General features: G+C 39.5%; 1 protein-coding gene and 1 long non-coding RNA gene across 2 annotated transcripts in view; one reads left to right on the forward strand and one right to left on the reverse strand.

Annotated features, from left to right (window-relative positions):
* LOC116789461 overlaps positions 1 to 17,450 on the forward strand; it is a 38,654-nt gene extending 21,204 nt beyond the window's left edge. Inside the window, exon 3 of the long non-coding RNA XR_004358037.1 lies at positions 17,351 to 17,450. This is a non-coding gene — a long non-coding RNA (uncharacterized LOC116789461). The remainder of the gene's footprint in view (positions 1 to 17,350) is intronic.
* CPO (carboxypeptidase O) lies at positions 5,347 to 19,826 on the reverse strand. Its single transcript, XM_032693332.1, has 11 exons — positions 19,709 to 19,826; positions 16,432 to 16,507; positions 15,892 to 16,016; positions 13,306 to 13,420; positions 12,163 to 12,264; positions 11,280 to 11,384; positions 10,554 to 10,664; positions 8,690 to 8,780; positions 7,895 to 8,097; positions 6,908 to 6,992; positions 5,347 to 5,703 (listed from the first exon to the last, which is right to left on the reverse strand). Exons 1-11 carry the CDS (start codon positions 19,786 to 19,788, stop codon positions 5,435 to 5,437), a joined length of 1,362 nt encoding a protein of 453 aa, XP_032549223.1. The 5' UTR covers positions 19,789 to 19,826; the 3' UTR covers positions 5,347 to 5,434.
* Between the last annotated feature and the right edge of the window lie 4,850 nt (positions 19,827 to 24,676).

The following is a 24,676-nucleotide window of genomic DNA, read 5'->3' on the forward strand; positions in this document are numbered from 1 at the left end:
ACTAGGAAATTTTGGGGGAAAAAACTATCGACAAGCAAACCTAAATGCTTTGCAGAAAGAGTGACTGAAGTGAGAAGAGAATTTGAGATAAAGTGGCCTTTTTCATAGATTCATGTTTTGTGTTTAGGAACTAGGAACACAGACATGAAACACAAACATACTATTTGTGTGTTAGATGATGGCAGTGGATGGGGGATATTTGCTGCAACAGGTTGATTGACCTGCCCTGGCACTAGTAGTGAATGACATAAAGGCCTGGACTGCAATCTCAGGATGGGAACCTCTCTTATGTGTCTCTGGGAAATAGACCTTTACACCTAATTATTACAGAGTGTGTTGCCTGCTCTGTGTTCCTTGATGCCTGCTTATTGCTTGTGCTCAGTATCTCCCTCATTATCCTTCTTCTGCCCTGTGCCTCACTAATCAGAGCTAAGTAACATTCATCAATAATCCTTTTTCTTTCCAGGACTCTCCCAGGTAAAGCTGTATGGGTGTTTGAGAACAGGAAGTTTGTATTATAAAAACAAGGACTGTCTCCTTTAGACACTCATGCAGAAGAAGCTAAAGCTAGGAAAATGGCATTATTAGTCCATCTATGACTTATCCATTTCCTCTTTCCCACTGCTAAAGCCATCTTTGTCAGCACAATAAATTTCCAACATTTTTGCAAGTTCTGTTTTGCGAAAGAGATTTTCCATTGCAGTTGGTACTATGCAATCCTAACTAATTTGCTCTCTAAATTACACTGCCTTCATTTGAGGCACTCCCACACAACAGAGTGCAGCTGTGATGGGATGTGCCTTGGGTCAGTGTACTGAGATGAATTAAAAGATGTGAGGATGGCATTACATTTGCTCTTTCTGCTCACCACTGGCTGCCTTCTGAATAGTGCACTCATATCTTTTGCCAGCTTGCAGAAAAGGAGCGGGTTTTATGAATGCCTACCATGCACATAAACAGACTCCATGAGATTTGGCAGACAGGACCAAGTGATGACATGCTGTCATCAAATGATTTCTTTATATTTTGTACCAATAAGGATCATCCAGATTTTTTGGAAGACAGATACATGAAATATAAAATACATTTTAGACAAGATCTTCATTAAGAATACCCAGGTTTGCTAATCCTAATGCCTGGTCATAACACCTGGTAATTTTTTCTTATTATTTGTCCCCCCTCAGCTGAGTGATAATGAAAACAAAGTAGCCATGGCCAGCCATTCATGTGGAAGGAGATTGTTAGCACAGCATGGGTTCCACTGTGGGTTTTGTATATGATATAACTGGACATCCCATCTAGTCAAGAAAACCCAGCTCTAGATAAAGCCAAAAGAAGACACAGGGAATGAGATAAAGCTTATCAGGACCATGCATACCTACAGCTTGTCGGCTAAAGGGAACCCAAAACGAGATCAAGATACTTTGATTTCATTCAGAGCCTGACCTTTCTGTCTGAAGTAGGTTCCCAGACTACAACTGAAAAATTGTCTGGAACACACTGAGAACATCCTTCTGTGCTTCTGAATGGGTTTGTTCTGATTAAGACTCCTTAAAATTTTCATACACAGTGTAAGATGTTCAAGTCTGAGAGTTTTCCACTTGGAATAGAATCTGCACAAAAGAATAATGTTTGGAGCATAAGCAGATTATCAAGAAGTAACAACTTGCATTGCAAGTACTTCCCCAAAATGTCGTCTGACAGAGGTGTTTTCCACAGTCCCCTCAAAACTGTAGGTTTCTGCTCTTCTATCATATGATGCTCTAAGAAATGAGGCTACACACATTCATCTAATACTGTAGTTCCCTTGTGATATCTTCACTTTCCTTAATGAGGGCAGTGTTGCTAACTTGTTAGGAGCCTGAGGACTGTATCAAATTACATGGTGTGGAGGAGAAATTAACAGAGGAGCTTCTTGTGTGACATGGAATGAAATCACTGACAGCCCTTTTGTCGATCTTTATTTTTGTATTACAGACAAAATGTTAACAATTATAATATAGAACACCTACTCAGAATTGGGATGTCCTTTTTTTTTTCAGTAACCTGAATGACTAAAAGTAATTAAACCTTCTCAGTACTGATTATAAAACACAGCAGCCACAATACGGGTGTTTAACTGTGAGAAAGAGAGGAAAGGATCATGGGTCTTGGTAAAATTATTGGGAAGAAATGACAATGAATAGAAGACTCTACTAGTTTTTCATAACTTTTAGTTTTGCTTGTGCTTGCATGAGTGAATCGTAAGTAACACTATAGGAGTCTCAGTAGGATAATGCTGTGCTTCTGCTAACATGCAAGAAACCAGAATGCGGCTCTTTCCATACTTCATCATAAAGCAAAACCTGTCAAGGGTCAGAGAAAGCAATAAAGAAATGCAGGAGAGGGAAAGCCAGGATTCATGAAGTAAGGGGAGTTTCAGTAGAGACATCCCTACTGTGTTTTTCTTTAAAATTTTCCCTTGCAAAACATAGTTGGTAATATACACCCTCTCTGCAGTGATTTTTGTCAGCCATACATATCACTCTTTTACAAGCACAAAAGATACAGAGAGAAGTCAGCAAACTGGGAGGGTGTATGAAATAGAGAGGCCATGTAAAGTTTGTAAAGATTAATTTGTTGCAGCCTTGGTGGCCTTTTAGTGGTTGTGGCTTGCTTGTGCAATGTTAGTTCCTGAAACGGGTTGTAAGCACTAATTGCAGGATGTCTATTCTGCAGTGGCAATGGGGCAAGGTGCTGCTTTCACACACCTTCATTTATGGCTTCACTGTGCAAAGTGGGTGAGCCATTGCTAACAGGTCCAAGGAGCTGTGAGCCCAGGCATAATCAGTGTGCTGACAGCAGCAGACATTCTTCTAGATAATTATTATTGCCAAATATCTACCTTTTTTCTGTAAAAGGCTTCCTCTCCACTTCTATGACTCCTGAATACTGGGAACACTGGAGGCAAATTCCCCCCTCATTCTCTTACTTCTGTGCCATGGGCAGGGGTATCTCCCCATGCCTGATGGATGTTATTACAATAAGAGGAGCTAGTGAGAGACTGAGCCATTCCACAGAAGCCTGCAATTAACTTAAGGGCACACCTGGTTGTATCCTGTAGCGGTAAATATTTTTATCAAAAGATACCCACAATCAGCAAAACCAGGTCCCTTCCTCTCTGGCTCTAGGCATGGAGGCTGTGCAGCACCTCTGAATCCAGTGAAGAAGTCCTGACTGGCAGTATTTTTGCACCAGTGTAGTCATGGGTTAGTTTTGGAAAGCACTTTGTGGCAGCCCAAGCTTGGGTTGGCTTTGGCAAGATGAGCGTGTGGGCATTGGTTCCCAGAGGGCTCTGCCATCTGCTGCTGGTGGCACCGGGGAGCTTCACTGCTGTTTGCCAGCAAATGGCTACAAAACACTTGTGGTCAAACCCCACTTGCGTCAAGATATCTCACAGTCATGGGCCAGATGGATTTGTCTTGTTTCTTACAGTTCCAAAGACAGAATACACAAATACAAATATAAAGACTTACAAGTCACATCCTAAACTAAACGTGAGTTTGGGGACTGATGCTCCTGTGGGGGGAGGTGCTAATTAGTGACACCTGCTCCAGAGCCCAGCAACAGACGGGTCTTATTGTAAATGAGTGGTTGGTCTGGAAAGACAATGCCCTGGGGAACCTGCAGGAGTCAGGCAGATTTAGCTGCACCAATTGGAAATAATCTATGGACAATGAACACATGAGCTAAGACTTGTCAACTAATAGTACAGAGAAAAAATAGGATGTGCTTTGGAAAAATAACTGCAAGACTGCATCTTTTTTTTTTTTTTTTTTTTTTTTTTTTTTAGTACCAGAGTCTGCCACAGTCCCTCTATGAGATCTTAGTTAAGTTACTGAGTCTTGCTGTACTTTATAACTTGAGGACCGTAATGTTTCAGTTCTCTCAGTGTCTGTTATCTGTGAGTTTTCTGGCAGAAGCTCATGGTCTACGTTTTCCATCACTAGCCTTCATGCAGTCAGGGGTGGGGAGGGAAACATTCTTTCCACAAAGTTGGAAATATTTTGTTGAAAAATCTCTGGTTAGAACACTTTCTACTTTCAAGCACAATCTTGACATTTGCTAAGAAAACCAGACATTTCATACTTTTTTTTCCCCCTGGATTCTTCATTTTCTATCAGGACAAAAAAGTAATCTATTATCTGCAATAGCTAAGCCTGGTGGACATATTTCTGGGATGTGGGACTCCTGGATTCAAAAGCAGAGTAAAGGTTAAAATAGGCCTTCTCTATTTCAGTGAATGCCCTGCACCCTCTGGTGTTAGCTGTAACAACACAGAAGCTCTTTCCTTGGCATTCCCTTTTGAAAGGCTCAGATGGAGAGTCCTTGCCCAATGGGGTGAAACGTTTCCTTTCCTCTGGCACTCCACTGAGCTTTCAGCTTCGTATGAGGACCCCAGGCAGAGCCCTGCAGACAGCAGGCTCTCTCAAGTGATGGAGAGCCACAAAAGTGGGCCCCAGTCCTTCTGCAGAGTCAGCCCAAAAATGGTTTACAAGAAAGAAACCCTTCTGTAAACAGACTTTCTTTATGTACAATCTGTAATGAAAACCCTTAGGAATCTCACTTAAGGAGGATAATTGACACCACCAGTCACAGTTTTGGAAGTTGATGCAAACAAACCACTCTCTAATCTGCTCTGTAGAAATAGAACCCTATTCTTATCTTTCTTTTCCCTTTCCCTTTTGAATTTTTGAAGGATTTGGGCAGCTCCTATCTTCACTAATCTGACTGCATCTAAGTGACAAGGCCTCACCTCTTCTCTGTCCCCACACACTTGTACCAGATCAAATTTTACAGCTTGTTTCAGGCTGCTCTTGATGGTTTTCTGGTTATGACCTTTCACCAGCTTTTGAGGCCCTGTATTTTCTAGCAAACCCTGATGTGGCAGTTTAGGGAAGGGAGGTGGCAGTCAAGGAAGCCATCCAATTTTCTGTAGTGGGAATTGAGGACATTAAATTCTCACAGGCATCCTGCTAAGGTCAGCAAGACTCAGAAGACAGTGGGTTCAGGCAGTGGGAAAATTGGGACAGAGCAGGACTATGGCTGACAAGGGCTACATAGGTCCAGGTAAGCCCCTGAAAACATCCCTCAGAACCAGGGAGTAAAATGCTCTGTCCCCATGGGTACTTACCATGAATGTCTGATTTAAAGTCCCTTACAGAATAAGCAGAGCCAGCAAGTGAAGATTTGGAAATTGCCACAGCTCTTCATCCTTTCCTCCTTCCTTAAAACATAGCTATCAAAACCACAAGTGGATGCTTTTATTATGTGGGATGAGCCTTTATTGAAATACTTGACATTTAGTTCCTCCACTCATGTAACTTTGTATTTTCGAAGGGACACTGTACTTTGGGGTATATGTGAGTCTCTTGCTGGGCTCTCTAAGCCATTTTTAAGAAACAGTCCATGTAAGAACAATACTCAGGCAAAGGCTCAGGGCCAGGCTGCTGCAGGTCAGAACCACAGCCCCACCTGGCAAGTACTCCTGATATACATAGTCTATGATAGTTGTCACAGCCAACATAGTCTCCTCACATGTGGGCTGGATCTGGTCAGCGGGGAGAAGAAATCCATAAGTACCGTTGTCTCGCAGTTCAAACGTGTAGGAGAGAGGAATGCCAATCATGTGGGCCCAGTCCCGTGAGGAGCCTGAGTTATTGTCTGTGAATTTAAAAAAAAAAAAAAAGAGGGGAGATATTTGTATCAAGCATGGTTCTTTAAAAAATACTTCTTGCTGCAGTTAATGTAAGTTTATACCAGAATTCCTGGACTAAGCAGTAACCATATATCACTGTGAGATGAAAAACAGAGTTTCTAGGTGCTGCAATTCTTAATTATACTAAAAATCTTCCATGGAGTTTCCTAAGTCACAATTCTTCATGAGATGGTGTTGTTCAGTAACAGGAGATGAGTTTCAGGGATTCTGTGGTTTTAGCATTTTGCTGTGTATGGGGTACAAGGTGGATTGGCCATTTGTTTGTTCTGGTACTTCATTTCCTACATTGATACTGATTGGAATTTCTATTTATAGCTGTTTTTAAGCATGATATTGGTCAAATCTGAAAAATTTCTGGCTGCTTCCTGTATCACTGTTCATCTTACTCACGGATCTTTTTTCTTACCTATTCAGTATAAGTAAAAACCCTGACAAAATACAGCCCTAGGCAGGGGCAAGTTACTTTACACTGCATTGCTCATGCAGTAGGTGACTCAGAGACTGGCACTCCAGAACTGGGAGGGACAGACACTGGAATATGCAAACCATATGGATTCTAGAGGCAACTACTTACTGTTCTTGCTTACTGGGAAAATATTGAATTTACCAGGCAGCCTCTAGGGCTCTCTAGTCCTCTTTGTAAAGGCTGTCAACTAGTATCAGCTGTGATGTTGTGTTTGTGATGTGGCTATCCAGTCTACTAGGAACAAGGCTGAAACTGATATATTTCACACAGAATTGCAAGCAGCTGCCATGTGATAATGTCTGATGGAGTAACTATAGCCCTGATTGGGCTTTTAATTTTTGCTTGATTTCAGTGAAGACAAATAGGAGTTTTGCTGCTGACTTCAGCAGGGTCAGGATGATCTATAACCAATCTCCTTCTGTCCCCTGTGATGTATCTGTGAGGAATCCATGTAGGAACTTGCTTCTCTAATCAATGCTTCCTTCCTTCCTGCAGATAGCTTTATAACTTAGAGAGTTACCTTGTATTCAAATGACTGCTGCTTAGATGTTCCACCAAACCAGCCCTTTAAGTATTACTCAAGAGGAAACTCAGCAAAACACTACTTGCTGATGCCTGTGACACAAGAATGACTCTGTTCTTTGAAAAATAGAGCAATCAAAGGGAAAGGTAAAGAAACTTACATAAAATTAAAGAGGGTGGTCCTACTTTATAGCTGGTGCCATACTTTCCTGTCAGTGCAGCAGCTGCTTTCTTTCCAACTTGCATCTGAAAATTCAAAACAGGGACAGCATTGTCATCGGTGGCAGTATCTTCAGCAATTATTTTGAGTGGACCAAAATTTTTGTCTCTTTCAGCTTTATATTTACATATGATCAGCTTTAAGTTTTAATATTATTATTTCAGGTCTTTAAAGGAACCCATTCTAAACACTTGGACAAATTCTCCTTGATTTTTTAAAGATAGGGATTCTATTTGCTTTGTTGTGAGGCTAGAGGGCTGTACTTTGGAGAATTAAGAGTCCATGCTGTATAGCAAGCACACTGGCACTGACTACAGCAGTGACTGACCTCTTACTCTTGTTGCCATAGGCTCTGTATCCCACCATCTTTAGAAACTGAGCCATAGACAAACTAAATGACTTCTCCAATGACTCTTGAAGTCCAAACCCAAATCCCTCATGGTCTTGACTAGAGCTTCAGCTACTGGAATCTTCACAAATACACATGTGAATGAACTCAAATCAGAACACTCAGAAACCGAGGGGAGAAGTAACCAAGAAGTAGGTGCTTACTTTACTTCCATTCTCCTGAGATCACATTTGGAATACCCTTCCTGGACACAATCATGACAGCCGTATGTGTATAATGTGCTGGCATCCTAAAGTGCAAACTCATTCTTTTATGCAGCAAAAAATGTTGCTCTTCTCCATTTACCTTGCATTAGCCCTATCTGTAATAATTCAATTTTCCTGATTTAAGTTGAAGAATTGGAATTTCTGAGGCAAATAAACCTTGCTGATACTGCACAGAGCATCAGTAACTTTGGGAGCCAAGGCCCTGAATAAGCCCCATTCTTCTGAAGGAAAGCCAGAGGGCAAGTAGGGTTGTGCCACATGCTACTGCCTGTACTTGCTCTCTATTAGTGTAGAAGATTAACGTTTTGCCTACCAGTTCTTCATTGTTACTTGGAGGTTTAGTTGTAGAACCATATGGACTGAGGATGAGCTGTCCATAGGAGTGGATCGTTAAAAAGCACGCAATGTCACTCTTCTTCCTTCTGATAAGCTCAGCCACAGCTCTTGTCTCAGGTTCTGATTCTGGTTCAGAGCCACAGAAGACATTACTGCTGCAGTCAAAAGAAACACCAATACCTGGAGAGGAATACAAAAACTGAATCAAAGGAGAGACATAAAACACCAGTTCAGAGGGAACTGGGAAATTTATCTTGGAGTGTTAAAGCATGTGTTTATGTGGGCAGGGAGACTAGACAGCTCAGTGGGACTTTAGCATTATACTCTGTTGGTACCAACTAAAATTTCCTACAAGACTGAAATATTTAATGCACATTTACAGGATGGCTGCAATGAAAACACTGTGACACCACCACAGTGTACCACTTGCCAGGGAAGCTTTGGGGCCTCCTTGAAATTCATGGCAAACATAAATAGTGGTTGTTAAGTGATTAACTCCTAACATTGCTATCTAGAGCTGATGCTTGCTCTTGCAGTGAATTAGAGGTATAGCTACTTAAGCAGCAATTTTCTACTTACAAAAATAAATGGCAGTTGAAAGTCAATGAGTTAACACCGTTACAAAACAGAATTTTTTTTTACCTATGTCTTGATAACAACTAGATGAGTGTTCCTTTCTTATAGGACTTCATCTTTTTTTTTTTTTTTTCTGAAACTAGTTATTACCCTTGCTTTACATTTGTGTTCATGATCTGAAATACTTCAAACTTACTGCCCCAGGATGAATTGAAGTTTCGGTTCAGATCTGTCCCATAGCAGGTGCCATTCATATATGGAGAACGGTTTTTCCTCCACAAACGATCCTAAAGAAAGGTAACTTCTGTTACATAATAACAACTTAATGATCCACATGGCCCAGTAATAATAGGGTGTAAAGACTCCTTTATTTTAGACCTCTGCATTCTAAGTAACTCTTGCATTGTAAAAGTACAACTCTGTGTGCAAAGGTGATAAAGCTTAGTGATACTACAGCCAGGCTGTCATCTGCCACAAGCCTGCATGCACCCTGAAATGAGCTTCCTGAGCTTTTTTTTTTTAATTATTCTCTTTCTGTAACACTCAACTGCTTCCATGCCGTGTTGCAGTCCTAAGCAAGACTTGGCATTGTGAGGGATAAGAGACAATAGCTGAACTTCTGTTTGTTTCAGATCACAAAGATTAATTCTTTTTTGTCAGCTAACCTTGCTACTGCTCCTTGATTCCCTACTATACTCACTGCTATACTTGGTTCTGTGCAGACCTCACTGCACTGCCTTTATGAGCTTCCCAACTGAATCACCTGTGCATCCAAGTGCAGTGTGTGGTATGCCCCAAACCTACTGGAGACCTTGGGAGACAGCAGGATCCACATGGTGGTAGGCTGAGGATCCACATTGGGCCATGCTGAGGTCCTGCATTAAAAGGTGCTTCAACTGGGCTCAAGAGCTTGGAAGCATGATGTGAGTGGCTGAAGACCAACATTTTGCATTATCCTCTATATCAGAAAAGGACACAGAGCACACTTATTTTAAAGCCAAATAGCCCAATATTTGACCAATTCTCCTCCTGTCCCATGCAAAGGTGCTAAGACCCATCTGCTAGTTGAGATCTTTTGCAAAGAATGAATGGCTCTTCCAGACATGTTTCACTCCATCAACCAGGCCTTGAGCTGTTATCAAGGAAGTTAAATCCATATATGAATATAAGCCAGCAGTGCCCTGGCAGCCAGGAGGGCCAACCATGTTCTGGGATGCATCAGGCAAACATCACCAGCCGGTCAAGGGAGGGAATTGTCCCACTGTGCTCTGCACTGGGATGGCCTCACCTGGAATATTGTGGCAGTTTTGGGCACCACAATATAGGAAAGATATTAAGTTGTTAGAGAGTGTCCAAAGAGGGGCAGTGAAGATGGGGAAGGGCCTTGAGGGGAAGCCAATGAGGAGAGGCTGAGGTCACCGGGTCTGTTAAGCCTGGAGAAGAGGAGACTGAGGGGAGACCTCATTGCAGCTACAACTTCCTCGTGAGAAGAGGAGGGGCAGGCACTGATCTCTTCTCTGTGGTGACCAGAGACAGGATCCGAGGGAATGGCCTGAAATTGTGTCAGGGAAGGTTTAGGTTGGATATTAGGAAAAGGTTCTTCCCCCAGAGGGTAGTTGGACGCTGGAACAGGCTCCTCAGGAAGTGGTCACAGCACCAAACCTGACAGAGTTCCAGAAGTGTTTGGATGATACTGTCAGGCACATGGTGTGACTGTTGGGGATGGCCCTGTGCAGGTCCAGGAGCTGGATTCGATGATCCTTGTGAATCCCTTCCACCTCGACACATCCTGTGATACCCAGAAACTCAAAAGCAATTGATCCTGTGGTTTTGTCTTCCCAATGCTCATGACATATGCTAGGAATTTTTAGCTCTGCAATCTCAAGTGGCTGTTGATTTGCCAGAAGAAACAAAACCTCTCTGCCATGAAAGGATTTGTTTGGGTAATGTCACTGTTTTCTGTTTAAATATAATTGCTATTACTAAAAGTATCGAAGCATCTAGAAGTAACAAAACATGTCGTGCACTATCATTCTAGTTCCTGGATTTTCACTACTTACTGTTTTCCAGGAATAGATGTAGCCATCAATATTGAGGACTGGCAAGACATAGAGATCCAAATGCTGCAGAAATCTTCTAATCTTTGGGTCGGATTTGTAATTTTGAAGAATCTGAAAAGAAAAAGTACAGAGCACTGAGCAGATAATTTAGTGGTGATCACTGGAAAGAGCTAGTTTAGAACTATTATTAGGGAATCACTCACTCCTGGATATCGTTATGGTATCCAACATCTACTTGATCTCCCAATATGTTGAGATAAACACGTTTTGTCACTAACAAAGTAACAGGATATCCAGTGAGAGTGTATTTCATATAGATACAGTCTTGTGGGTATGAAAACTGCATGATAGAGTACCTGTGTGCCAGATACTTTCTGTATGCATGGAACATTGCTAGACCATAGCTTAGGGTTTATTTCAGGAGGATTATCACTTTGTGATACAGAAAGGCTTGATCCAAAAGCCACTGTGGGAAAAAAAGAGGGAAGGATTTTTGGAAGCATTTGGAAACGGTGCAGGTGGAGGAATTGATGCACTAATTAATTTTGCCCCATATCTCAAACTGTGATTTGGACTTAGGTCTCCACAGATATCTGTACTATGTACTAATTTTGAAAATCATATTTGAACAGAAAAACATAATTCTTGGTACCATGACAGAGAAGAGAACTGAAGTATCCAAAGTTATATTTTTTTTATTATCTAAATGGAAAAGTGAGAACTCACTTCTTTCACAAACCACTGACAGAAGGCTGGAGAGATCCATTCTCTGGCATGAATCCCACAGTCCATCCAAATTATCTTTTTGGGTTTATTTGATGGTTGACTGATCTGAGAGATTGTAAAAATAATAATTTAAAAACTGTTACATTACAATAAAATAGCCTAATGTAATAGAGAAAGTAAGGATGTGCCTTGAAATGCCATTGAGCCATCTGAGATTATTATTATTACAGACATCATTATGACAAGCTTTCCTTCCTAATAACCCCATCTCTGTAGTATCTCAAGGCATGAGCTTTAAAGTGTCTGTTGAGCAGAAGCGTCAATAGAACAGTTAATAGAACGGTTTCTCTTTTTTTCCCCTTTTTCATTTGTATTAGTCATTCACAGGAGTGGTTGTTCTTAGTTGGAGATCCTTTTTTTATTATATTTTTTTTAGAAGGGGAAGTAAAAAAAGGCAGGGAATCTAATTTTATGCAGTGATAAGGACAGATTAGACAATAGCTAACCCAAATATTAAGACTATGGTTTTTGCTAGTGGGCCCAATAAAAAATGTCATGGAATACTCCTAGCAGAAAAGCTATATACTGTAAGAAGTAACAAAAACAACAAACCAAAAGTCTTTATCCTCACACAGCTGTTGCCAAGCTAGTTTCAGCTTGATTTTTATTTCTAAACAAGACTTTAGTTAATTTGTTTTCACTACATAATAGCAATAGCAAGCTTATGGTGATAGTGTATATCAAAGTTGGCAAATCTTATTGTACTGTGAAGGAGTAAAACCATCTCGTGCTATCTTGTTAAATATCCAAATCCTGTCTTCTTCTGTGTATTTTTTTTCTTGTTAAGGTTCCTTTTATTATTAAGAGAAAGTTCCTCCTTTACCTGTAGATAATACATTGGTCGATTCTCAAATGTCATCCCCAGGAAGTTCTGAGTGACCAGCTCACTGTAGTTCTTCTGGATCTGAGTCATCCATTGATAAATCTGAAATAGTCACAGAGAATTCTTTGTGCAAAGTTGGAGTTTCCTTCTCTTTCCCACCTCCACTTCCAGATTAAAACATTTGCTTTTGTTTAGACAAGCAACGTTTTCCTCAGAGCTTATTTCAATCTATGATGTCACTCGTACTCGTGGAAGGTCTTTCACATGCATGGTCATATCTCACAGGGTGTTAAAAGATGACATCACTGCAATACAACATGGATACTCCACTCTGGATGTCATTCAACATGCCCATCCTATTGGGTATCTCCCTGTTGAGTTCACCAAATGTGAAGCCACACCATCAAATCTTCAAAACAGTATTACAGTCTCTTCCCTATCAGTACTGATTTTCCACATCTGAGTTCAGCAGCACGCACCCCAAATAGGTAGCTCAAACAAAATATACCAGAGGGTTGACTCTGTTCTCTCACTTCTATTATGCATCTAGGAGGAAGAATACCACCATGCTCTGCTTTTGCCCAGGTTTACCGACTCGCCTGTGAAACATAATACCAAAAAATCTTCACTGCCCACCCTTATGACATTATTCTCTCCCAAATTATCAAAAACCTGCCTTTAAAATATTTCTTTCTACAGGTCTCCCATGTTCACCTCTTCGTCCTCTCTGGGATTCCAGACACCACAATAGTTGTTGCACTTCACATTTGGCTCAGCGTCAAGCAAACAGGGATTTAAATGAATAAAAGCTAGAGACAATGATAAAGCATAACAGGGTAGAAAGGTAGCAAACCAATCAACTGAACCCCAGAATATCATCTGCAAAACAGTGTGGCTGCTTCATGCAGAGCATTTGGGTTTTGGTCAGTGGGGAACTGAGGATTTAATCACAATTAATGGCAAATCCATGTTCAATTCAACCACACCAAGATTCTAGTCAAAGAGTAAGGACTGATTCTGCAAAGAAGAAAGCCAGGAAGAGGTTCACTGACTTCAGCTGAGCTTTCTGCAAGCACAGAGTTGCCTGCTGTAGCATTTACAAAACTTAACAAAGAACACAAGCAGACTTGGGTTCTTCTTTACCTCTTCCATTGGATGATATTGGGTGTAGACATAACCTTCTTGGACCTGTTTATGGCTGCTCCTCTCCCTTGGCATGCTCAGATCCACAAGTTCCTGTACATCAGGTATTAGGACACTGAGGGGAGGGGAAGAGGAAGATAGAAAACAATCCCTAACAGTTACTGCAGAACTATCATGGTGGCTACACTGTACATTACATCAGCAAATGAAAGGGTTTAGCCCGTTCTGTTGTGGATTGCCTGGCAAAATCATCACCATCAGCATTATGGTAGCTTTCATGTAAGATAAAGTTCAAGATATTGAGATTTTTTCACAGGGTTTTAACAATAATGTAATCATTTTTACAAGATTTTTAAAAAAATTGCTGATTTTCTCCCCCCAAAAGTAAAAAGTTCAATATTTTTCTTCACCACTTCTATTTCTGAGCAAAACTCTGAAAATACCACCTTTTGGAAAAAAGAAGGGAAAGATAAATTTAAGTTTAGTGTTTCATTGCATTTTATTAAGACATTTTCAATTTGCCAAGACTTCAAGATGTGTTCATTGCATTCGGCAAAAATCAGAACAAACCCCTTATTTCCTTCAAGTAGCTCTTTTTGCTTTTTAGCCACAAAATTTGCTCAGTAATTAGTATAACACAGGTGCGATTCCATGATCAAGGGAGTCAATAAAATCGTTTCCTTGGCTTCAGAGGACTTTGGATCACAGGCTGTTCTTTCTCACTGCAATCAGCCCCTTGCTGTAAATCTGTGCTCATTGTAAATACTTGCGATAAGACAATTGCAAAGGCAGCTCAAACACTGTTGATCTCAAATGCTGTAAGTGCTAATGGGCTTTTCTGCTGACAGCAGCTGTGATCGGCATTTCTGTAAACTGCACGTAGGAAAGTTTTAAGAGTAGTTACAGCTGACTTTCACTCTGAGCTTTGATGTTTATTCACATCTAAACTTCAAACTAAAATTCAGGGAGGGCGAATTCCCATGAACTGAACCCACACACACAAAATACCTTATCAGTGCCCTGGAGAATTGAAATCCCAGAGTCTGACACAGTCAGAATATTGATGTCCTGATTATAATTTGCCATTTATGTCTCTATCATTATATACCTGACTGTCATGTTACCTTCTTTGCATGTCAGCTGCCTTCTAAAAGGCGGTTCCTGCTTTGAATGTATTATAGGAACTTTAACATTGTCATACTCATCTCAACCCCTTTGCAATTTCAGCTTGACTATTAATCTCATCTCTTTCTCTAGAGCCCTGTGTAAGGTGGATAAAGTTCTGGCCCCAATCCAAGGGAAAACAAAGTTAAGCTGCTAACTTCAGTTTACTCTTTAATTTTTGACTAGAATCAGTTGAAAACATTAGAAAATGAAGAGTCTTGACACAAAATAACATGTTAAATATCTTCTGGAATATTGTCCTGAATACCTAAACCTGATGCTAGATCATTTGCACTGGCTCCAACCTCATATATCTTCGTCTCTGGTTGTCAGGACATCACACTTACTAAAAGAACTCAATATACAAGATGTCAAGATCAGCTTTAATTCAAAACAGCTTTGAAGTGGCACCAATCCTCAAACTTATCTTTGATTGGTAAATGCCAGTGTATGTCTATAGGCCATTTGTCATCAGCCCTGAATGACTTCAGGATTGTTTATATTAAATATAGCTAAATTAAATTAGCTACTGGTTACCTGAAAGAGTCAGTTCTAAATGGGAACGGGACTGTGTGAGGAGTAGATCTTATTTAATCCCATTTGGCTTTATAAACACTCTTTGTATCTGGATTAGATCTTCTGGTTGGAAGTAGAAGATCTTCTACGGCAACATATGGCTGGGTAGGTGTGACAAAGCATCGTGGGCCATTTGTAGGTCATGGCCCTCAGTTGTGTGCACAGTGGGCATTTGCCACCGGGACCTTTGTCCCAAGATGGGATGTCTCTGTTTGGCTGGATGGTGTCAGGAAATTCTTACCAGCCTGGTGGTGGGGACAGGGGTAGGAAACTGCAGCCTTGAAGAAACTGGATGACTGTTCACTTTGAAAGGGCTCTTCTCCAAATCAGAGGAGCAACAAAAGGCAGGGAGGGGAAAAGGAGAGCTAGAAACTTCTCTGCAATGACACTGATTAAATCTTTGGGGTCTCCAAAATAGGAGAGCATTCAAATATCTATGTTTTCAAGAGCAAAGCATGCTCCTATAAATACTGGTTGTACCAAGTTTGACTTCCTGACTTTAGATTAAAAATTGAGTCATACATCTAAGTGCCATCTCTGCCACTGAGAAGGCAACAGCAGGAAACAAGACAAACTGGGCTGTCTCAGGTCCCAGCTCCAAATTCGCAGTCCAGGATAGCTGGAAGGTGAATAAATAGGGCATAGGGAAATGTGCTTTTAAAACTCGAAGGTTTATACAGCATCGGTGCATTTGGCTGGTCAAGGTAAGTTGCAGGTATTTGGAACAAAGTTTGGGTTCTATTGCCAGTACTTGCTGACTGTTTATTGGAAAAGACTGGGTCCTTTTGTGATGGTAAGGAAGATTGTTAGAGCCCACCTTTCCCATCAGGATATTAGAGGCTGTACCTGTAAGAGATCATATGCTGATCTAAGCTGTCTTTCACCTCCTGCACCAGAGGGGCTGGGACCCTTATGTGCAGGTCTTCTCCAGCTGTGATGTCTTCAGGCATCAAGGGCTTCCACAAATCCAGCTGTGCAGAGAGAAGAAAAAAATGCAGAAGTGAATCTCTGTTTTCAGAGTAAGAAAATGTATTTAAGATAGAGTAGCTTCGTATCAATAAATGAAAGAAGTTTTCCTTCTCCCCGTAACTCTCCCGTCATCTGTTCATAGAGCATGCAGCACAGGCTTAGTGTTTCTGTTGACTCAGGCACCACTAATAGAAAGCAGCACCTTCACAGAGCCATACAAGGAAACTAACTTCTTCACATAAATTCCTTCATGTAGTAGAAGACCAATTTTATCCTACACTAAGACCAAAAAAAAGTTAGGTAAAGCTTTTTCAAGTTTACTGTAACCTTCACTCCTGTCCAAAGCTACATGCACACCTGTTTTACAGCCCAAGACCCTACTCTGCTTTTCAGAAACATGTGGTTATTCTTACTCACCAGTAAAGTACTGTGAAGAAGCTGAAGATGCTGGACTTGCTGAAATGTTTCTGGCACAATATGCAAAACCTGATCCCTGGAAATTCAACGAAGAAACAAGATCAATTTTAATGTCTGTTAAAGCATCCATGATTTCATAAGTCAAAAGGAGATATTTTGTTACTTAGAGGGAAGATAGAGCATGTAACTGAGTGTTGTTTCAACAAAAATGTGTCTGAGTGATGAATTCCTGGAGTGTTTTAGCTGTAAATAAGACTAAGTGATGTGAGTTTTCTGTTGCTAGAGCATTAGCCACTCTGCTTCCTTGCTGGTGGCAATCCTTTATTCACCATACCAGTTTCACTGAAGCCAGCTGCTCGCATGAGCCCTGGTGTGTGTTTCTGCCTTTGCAGGACCAGGGCCAAAATGAGAACATTGGTAATATATGATAAACTATTTATTTGATTAGATGTCACTTCTCTATTTCCTCTCATTGGGATTTGTTCAGTTATGCCAGATTGACTTGATGCTTGGCTGATCTCTTTCAGCATGCAAAAACATAAGATAGTTAAGATAAATGAACATTGCTTAGAACCTGACATGTCCACAAACTGCTTGTCACGAAAATAGCCAATTTATTCCACAAATAGTGAATACTGTAGTCTCCAGAACTGCATATTCTTACTCAATTCACAGGAAATAAAAATTTCTGGTACAGGATCCATCATTTTATATTTCTAGAAAAGACACACAGATCCAGTGTCTTAGTATCTATTTTCATGAAGCCCCATGAAACTTTCGTTTACTACAGGCTTAATCTGACAAAAATATTGGAAGTTTATGAGGAACAAATCAAAATGGTTGGAAACGCAGAAAATAACAAATCTGTATGCTGTATTTAAAAAGTCCTTGTAATTATTTTTCTATTCTTTTGTCTCAGTGTTTGTTCAGATTGGCCTTCCTGGCTGATAGCAAGTGTGACATTTCTAATGAAAGGGTTTCAGAGTGAGGAGTGGATGTTGATTACTACATTGCATTACTCAAAGGTGAGATAGCACTTATCCACTACTGTTGTGATAGAATGGGGAATCCTAGAAATTTTTCTATTTGTTAGCAACCAACAACTACTGCTTCACAGTCTCACGTAATGGCTTTAATGGACCTTGGAGCCTTTACAGGACAAGTACCAAAAAAAAAGAACATTTTAAAGACTTTGTAAGAGAAGTTCATGTTGCAAAAGCCTTGCATGGCTTTTTATTAAAGCCATGGTCATTACAGTCTTCAATATGCTCTCATCACCTGAACTGCAACTGCCATCATTTCTGCTTCCATACAGAAATGTACAATTATCAGCTTAATAGACATGCAAATAGAATTCACTATTCATTCACTTTATCCCCAGAGAAATAGGGGGATTTTTGATTTTTTACATCTTTCCTGAAAATATAACCTTTGCTGATAGAGAACTTGGTAGTTGAAATGGGCCATTTACTACTGGTTTTCGAGTTGCTGTTAATCCCTTGTCTGTGGGGCAAAATGATTACATGTCCATTGCTAGTGATTGGTACAACAGCCATGATATCTTTGTAATAAACCTTGTAGATGTAGGATAAACATCTTTGCTAGCAGAATAAACATCTCAGCTGCAGTTCAGAGTTTATTTTCTCTAAATGCCTGGGCTTGCTTTGCTCTTTGTCTATCAGGAAGGGAAACAATATCCTATAATATCTTTCTATCCTCATTGACATTATGTCTTAATTACACCAAATCAGAGAAATTCCAGACAGTCAGATTGCTGCCAGATGGCCAGCTCTTATTTACTGATAAACCTTTCACAATAGCCAGTGTGGAGACAAATAATTTTTAATAGTAAACTAAGATTAGAAAGCACACGTTCATTTATGATTATGGACTAAGTTTCTCAGTGGAGAAGTGCAAAGTTAGCCCATGTGACCACAAGAGAACTACAGTTTTTAAAATGCTATTTAAGCTTTCTTACCAAATTAAAGGGTTGTTCTCAGGACTAGCTGTGTTTCCTTGGATTCTCATAGATCAGATATTTCATTTAAGGTGTTGAACAGAGCAAATAACAATGAAAATGGGCTTTACTAATAATTTCATCTCTATGCAAGTGCTACCCATCCAAAGTCACAATGACCACACGATACTTATTTTTAAATTCCATGCAAGTACTCAACAGGTTCAGTCCTGGACAGTAATTAGGAACAAAAATGAACACTGCATTACCAAGGATCTGCTGAATTCTATTCACTGAAATCAACAGGCTCTGACTGCATCCCTAATACAAATCTAAAGCTAAATATTATCCAGGGGAAATAACACATTTTAAATAGTGACTCTTTATGTTCTCCTAGAAGAGAGAGAAGAACATAAAGAGAGCTGTTGAGTGGTTATACGTTGAACTAACTTACTTGCCATAGGTATTGCTTGGGTTTCTGTCCTTTTTATGACTGTATTCTGGGGATTAATTAGTCTAGAGGCATTCAGCACTGGACTACTTTCTCTGTTTACTTTAGAAAATTCCCTGTATAAACTTATATGTGGATGGTGGTCTCCACACTGTGCTCCCGTCCCTCCTGAAAATCCCAGCTGCCGCAATGGCAGAGTGACCTATCATTCCTTGGAAGCTGAAGATGACTGAAACAAAAATAGTTTAGGCAAACATCATGATTTTACATCACTCATTTTCTGAAGAAGTGGAACTAAGAATGGAAAATACAGCAAAACTAGAGATTTCATGCTTTTCAGAAACATTAATCAGTAATAAAAAACGTAATAATCTCATTCTTTGAGTGATGAAAGATTGTCTGGAACAACTTCCTTAGCATTTTTTAACAATTGTTACAGGTTTCCAACAGGGCTTCACTATCTTTTTCAGGTAACCTAAGCTGTCTTTTATTAATAGATATAATTTTGCTCAGTCATCTCCCTTGCTTTATACTCAGAAAAGACATTTTATTCCTAGAACATCTGATTTCAAAGTTCATTATGAAAGAGGCTAAGCCAAATGAATTTCAGCTAATGGAAGCAGAGCATCCTGAGGTGCATTTGAGGACCATTCTGTGGTTCCTGCTGCTGCAGCTGTACCTTCGTTGGCTTGGATTTGATTCACTCATTCTTCATTTCTCATCTTTGTGTTTTGTTCACAACTCTTACAAAGCTTACAGCTTAGTAACCCTGTCTCCAGGTTTTCAGCTCATAATTGTTATTATTCTTTCACAGTTCCTGGGAATTTCACTGCATGCACAATTCTTCACGATACCACATTCACACTCACCTGTCATACTGCAATTTCAAGCTGAGTTTTCCAGGAATTAGCATCCCCAGAGAAAAGACGATCCCAAGAGAAAGCCACATCTTTGTGCAAAGCACCGACAGTGCAGGACTAGAGAGGAGGAGGAGGATAGATCTGGACTGAACACTTGATTTGTACAATTATAATATATAACTAGACTTATCCAGGAAGAAATCTGCCCTTGTTGAATCATTAACTTCACTTGTAAATAGTTCTACTTTTTCTCAATTCTTAAAGCTCTCTTCCATACCCCAAAACACAAACATAATTAGCAACATTCTCACTGAACCACTTTTTCTAAGAAGGAAGAAGATTTTTCTTTATGTCACCTTTCTATCTTTGAAAATGTTATGTGACAAAATTGGTAGTGCAAGGTCCATGTCAACTAGTGAAGATCAGTTTATAAAAATCATGGGGATGGGCAAGAACAAAAGAACAATGGTAAAAAAAGCTCCATCCTTACTCTCTTTCTTCTTGTGTTTATGTCTTTATGGAACAATTCTTTGACCTTTTAACTGCTATTCTGTCACTTGCCTAACTAAAAAGAGGACATAAAAGAATAGCCAACACTCCTGTAAAAGGGAAAGATGGGAACATCAGAGTCTCATCGAAACCACTTTCATTTGGACCAGATCAGTCTCTGGCCAGAGACTAACAACTCTACACTGTCATAAAGAGTGTCTCTGTGTTATATACTTAAAACAGTGGGCTGGTTACTATCTGAAATATTTAATTTCTTGTTAAGTTCATATATGAAGAGTAAACATTTATAGACTACAGTTAAACATACAGCCCAGTTCTTCAGAAAGCCCAAAGCTTACACCTTCAACATCAAAAGCAGAAGCTGTTTATTCTGTAGTGAAAACATTACTCCTATGATGCCAAATAGTTACGAAGATAGATAAGGTCATTTTGCTTAATGGGAATAGAACTCAGGAGAAATGACAGTTGCTTGCTAAGTCTTTGATTCAGATTCCTTTGAAATCTAGTTGATTTTAATAGCCTTTAAATGAAAGTACAGTGCAAATAATCATGGACATTTCTCTGATTTAAGAAATGGACTTGTTTTGGGATTTCAGCAGAAGATTTGTTCATAAAAGACAATACTTAATTTTGTACTTATGTTCAGCTTGCAAGCAGCACTGCTGAATTCAGAATAAAGGCCATTAGAGACATTGTTCTGCCAGCAATGCAAAATAGTATTTTGGGGTGAACAGTTAACTTCAACAAGCCTATTGCCCTCTTGGGCATAAATAACATCTTTCTCAGTAGTAAAGTCTGTTCTTTGGTCAGGTTCTTACTGGCAGCTGCTTATCTTTCTAGCAAATGTGGAAGGCAGCTTAATCCATTTATTCCCTCCTTGAAAACAGTGCACAAAAAGGCATGTGACTTTCTGGGGGGAGGAAAGGTCATAAACATGTGGCACAAACATGCCATATGAAATCGTGTGGTGTCCTTTCTTCCAAAAAAGTTTACTTTGCGCTGCTTCCATATATTCTTCTCAGAACTTCAGAACGTTTTATTCAGCATCAGTTTAGCCTCTTAACTGCCCTCTTAGAGAAGCAAATATTATTTCCACTACTTAAAAGATTAAGAAAAACAGGGGAAAAGTGGCTCCCCAAGGTGACATAGGAACACTGCTGCAGAGCCAGGAATAGAATTCAGATCTCCTGACTCCCTGTCTGGTGCTTCCTTAAATATATGACCATCTGCTCTCCTGCTGGAAGTATAGATACTATATGCTGACTCCAACAAGCTGGCTGCTAAGCCTGTTAGTTTATCCTCTTTCTATCCCATACTGATATAATCTCATGCTAAGCTTTTGGCCTGGAGTCAAAGTGATTTCCAGTGTTTGAATGATTCGACCTGCTTGTTATTGTTTTAACCTTGCACCACACATGTGCTCAGCTATTTGTGACTTATCTGCATACAGTCTGTGTAGCAACAGCCACAAGCTAGAACTGTTTTGTTTAAAGATTCCATACTGCCACGTGTTTTAAACAACTATCATACAGCAGTGAGTTGTTTGATCTTGGTAGCTGCTGCACCCAGATTTCCTACTGAGCAGCATGTAACTTTCAAGGACGAAGACCAAAAAAAATGTACACACTCATGTTTCTCCACAAACATCCATTCATTGTGTTAAGCTTTCTCAGTTAACAACTAAATTCCACACTGACTCCATCTGAACTAAAAACCTAAATGAACTAAACGGAATTCAACATGATTAACATTTTTTTAAATCATCACTTTGATTCTGAGAAAATCATCTTCCGATAAATCTCCTCTCATTGCTGCAGAAAACTCACAGTATGTGTCCAAAACAGAATTATCACTCAGTAGGGTCAAAACAGTAGCATGCAGACTAATGTGCCTTAAATCCTAGTCTTCTGCTCCACTGAAGAGAGCAATAGGTGATTCAGCTGTTTTACTAAAATATCCTCTGGTTATCACTATAGCTTTACTTGGAGGAAGCACACAATGAATTGACAGTTCTGTTTCCCATTGTCTTGTCAGAATAGATAGTATATTCTGTAGGTATTATCTTTTCTATGAGTACTAAAAAATATTTCTTTTTTTTCTGAGCAATGTTCAAAATATTCCAATTCATTCTAGAAGATTAAATATGTGGTTGTAATGCTATAGCATACATATATATAGCAATATGTTGTGTGGAATCATTGTTCCTCCAAGTCTTCAGCTTTCACAGCTTTGTTAGAGAAAGGTTTTACTGAAAGTCTCTGGATTCCATTGTGATTTGACAGTGCTAACTGTTCTCAAGCCTCATTAGCTCCAGCAACACTCCTAGCATAAATGAGAATATACTGGAAACTATGAGTTACAACAATTTTGTTCTAGAGCTATCTTGCTGAGATTTTCTTGTTCTCTTTTTCTGAGACTACTCTGCAAACACCCCATTAACCTTACATTTGGGACTTAAAAATAATCATGAACCAGAAAGAACTCCAGTTAACATACTCTAGATTAGAATGACATTACTAGCAAACCTTAAAATTAGTTTCATTAAGCCAAACTTGAATGTCCTGCAGATCATCAAGTGACACAGGATACATAAGTTTCAGCTTAGTGGAGCTAATTCAACTACTGGCACATGATCTAGTAATTTCAAGTTATTTTCATTTACAGATACTGTCAAAGATTTTTCCACAGATTTTACACCATTTATACACATGCATTCTCACATATTTGAGCACAACTGTAAATACAGTGTCAGACCTACACTGTATCAGTGTAGGATATAACGACTGCCTTTTGTCCACAAGTCCTGTGATGCAGTTTTTAGACAGCTTTGTTATCAGAGAGGAGCTTCAAGTACCCACCCAGCAAGCAGTTCCTTATGGAAGCAGGGGGAAGCGAGCTGACAAAATCTGTATTGTTTTAATTAGGTTGGCAGAGCAGCTTCCTCAGTCATCATTTTCTTTAACCAGGAAAGAAAAACATTATTATGGTATTGTCTTTCCTAAACAACAGGTAGCCTGAGTAGTTATTTTTACTTCATCCATTAGATGGCAAAATATCACTGCTAAGGACCTTGAGCTTTAACATACAGTCTGAATTCAAAATTATATTTACCACGTGTAATTAAAGGTAACAAACACTGTTGGTTCAGTTCTAGGAGTTAATGGTAATCACATTTACAAGGAGTTGTGCACAAAATCCTACACTCCTTATGTAAACACAGTTCCTATGGGAAATTTGTCTGCATAAGGATTGTGCAATTTAACTTTAAAAACTATTAGTAGTATATTTCAGGTGCAATGGTAAAGTGCTGAACCCAAAGTCCACACATACAAGCTGCAAAATATTGCCCTTGTAATCTGATCAACAGAAAGACTCAATTTGCTCATAGATTTTAATGTGCCTGAATCCACTATCAGAAAAATCAGTTATTTTTTTCTCACTCACCTTCTCCGGTCTTGAAAACTTCCCTTTATAAGAATAACTTCTGATGACATGATTGAAACTTGAGATTTCAGAGGTATTGCTCTGGGGGGAAGAGGATTTTCAGAAGTGTTTGATCCTGTACTGAAGTTCTGAGTGGACAAGAGTTAGGCAAGAATCCTTGATTTTGTGAAGAAACAAAATTTCTCATAAAGCTTTAGCTGTCAAAGTAATGCAGTGTTTGTTTTAATTAGGCCTTTTTAAAGAGGATGTCATGTAACATTAAAAGCCTGGCTTGTATTTTTAAATAAAATAAATACCTTTGTATGTAAATAAATTAGTATTATTTTATTACTACTAGCAGAACTGTAAAGGACAGCACATAAATCTTTATTGTTGCTTAATGGTTAAGAAACAAGCTTACTGCACTGTATCCTAGAATAACCAACATTATTTTTAATGAGTTCTATTACAAGCACCAGAATACTTTGTGATTAGGTACGAATATGCTTGCATGCAATTTCTTAAACTCAAACAATATACACTGTATAAAGTAATTAGCTTTTACGACTATAAAATATGTTCATATTTACCTTTGTCCTCTGTTCTATCAAACATGACACACACACTGAGCTTTCTGTTTAGTGACAGCACCGAGCATAAATAGCATTATTTGCATGCATGCAGTTATGTGTGTCCACGCAAGGTGAGTAATGCTACAAACCCCTCAACCACCCTGAGAATCTGTTAAAAATGCTTATGATGGCCCTGAGGAATCTCAGAGATTATTAATGAAACCAATAGTACCTGACAAAAGATCTCAAAGCAGTTCTTGTCTGTGCCAAACAAGTCCATTCTATGTAACTTGTAAGCCAGGTTTGAAGTGTGATATATATCTGTGGGTGTGACATGCAGTGGAAACAGCTTGTGTTTTGGTGCCTGATTTTATTAAAAATAATTGCTGCTAATAGTATCTGAGGGAGGGACTGGGTAGTGGCACTTTCAAGTGCTTGTTGTGATAGGGCTGGGTAGGTTGCAGCAAGGCTG

The sequence above is a fragment of the Chiroxiphia lanceolata genome, chromosome 7 (assembly GCF_009829145.1).
Source record: "Chiroxiphia lanceolata isolate bChiLan1 chromosome 7, bChiLan1.pri, whole genome shotgun sequence".
Taxonomy (NCBI): domain Eukaryota; kingdom Metazoa; phylum Chordata; class Aves; order Passeriformes; family Pipridae; genus Chiroxiphia; species Chiroxiphia lanceolata.

Bases quoted from the DNA above. Each gene is read 5' to 3' on its own strand.
- CPO (XM_032693332.1), bottom strand. From the start codon at position 19,788: ATGTGGCTTTCTCTTGGGATCGTCTTTTCTCTGGGGATGCTAATTCCT. The intron at 11,385-12,162 runs GTAAAGGAGGAA...ACAATCTCTCAG, and splicing joins GACCAATGTATTATCTACAG to ATCAGTCAACCATCAAATAA. The intron at 10,665-11,279 runs GTGAGTTCTCAC...TTTTCTTTTCAG, and splicing joins GTCAGTGGTTTGTGAAAGAA to ATTCTTCAAAATTACAAATC.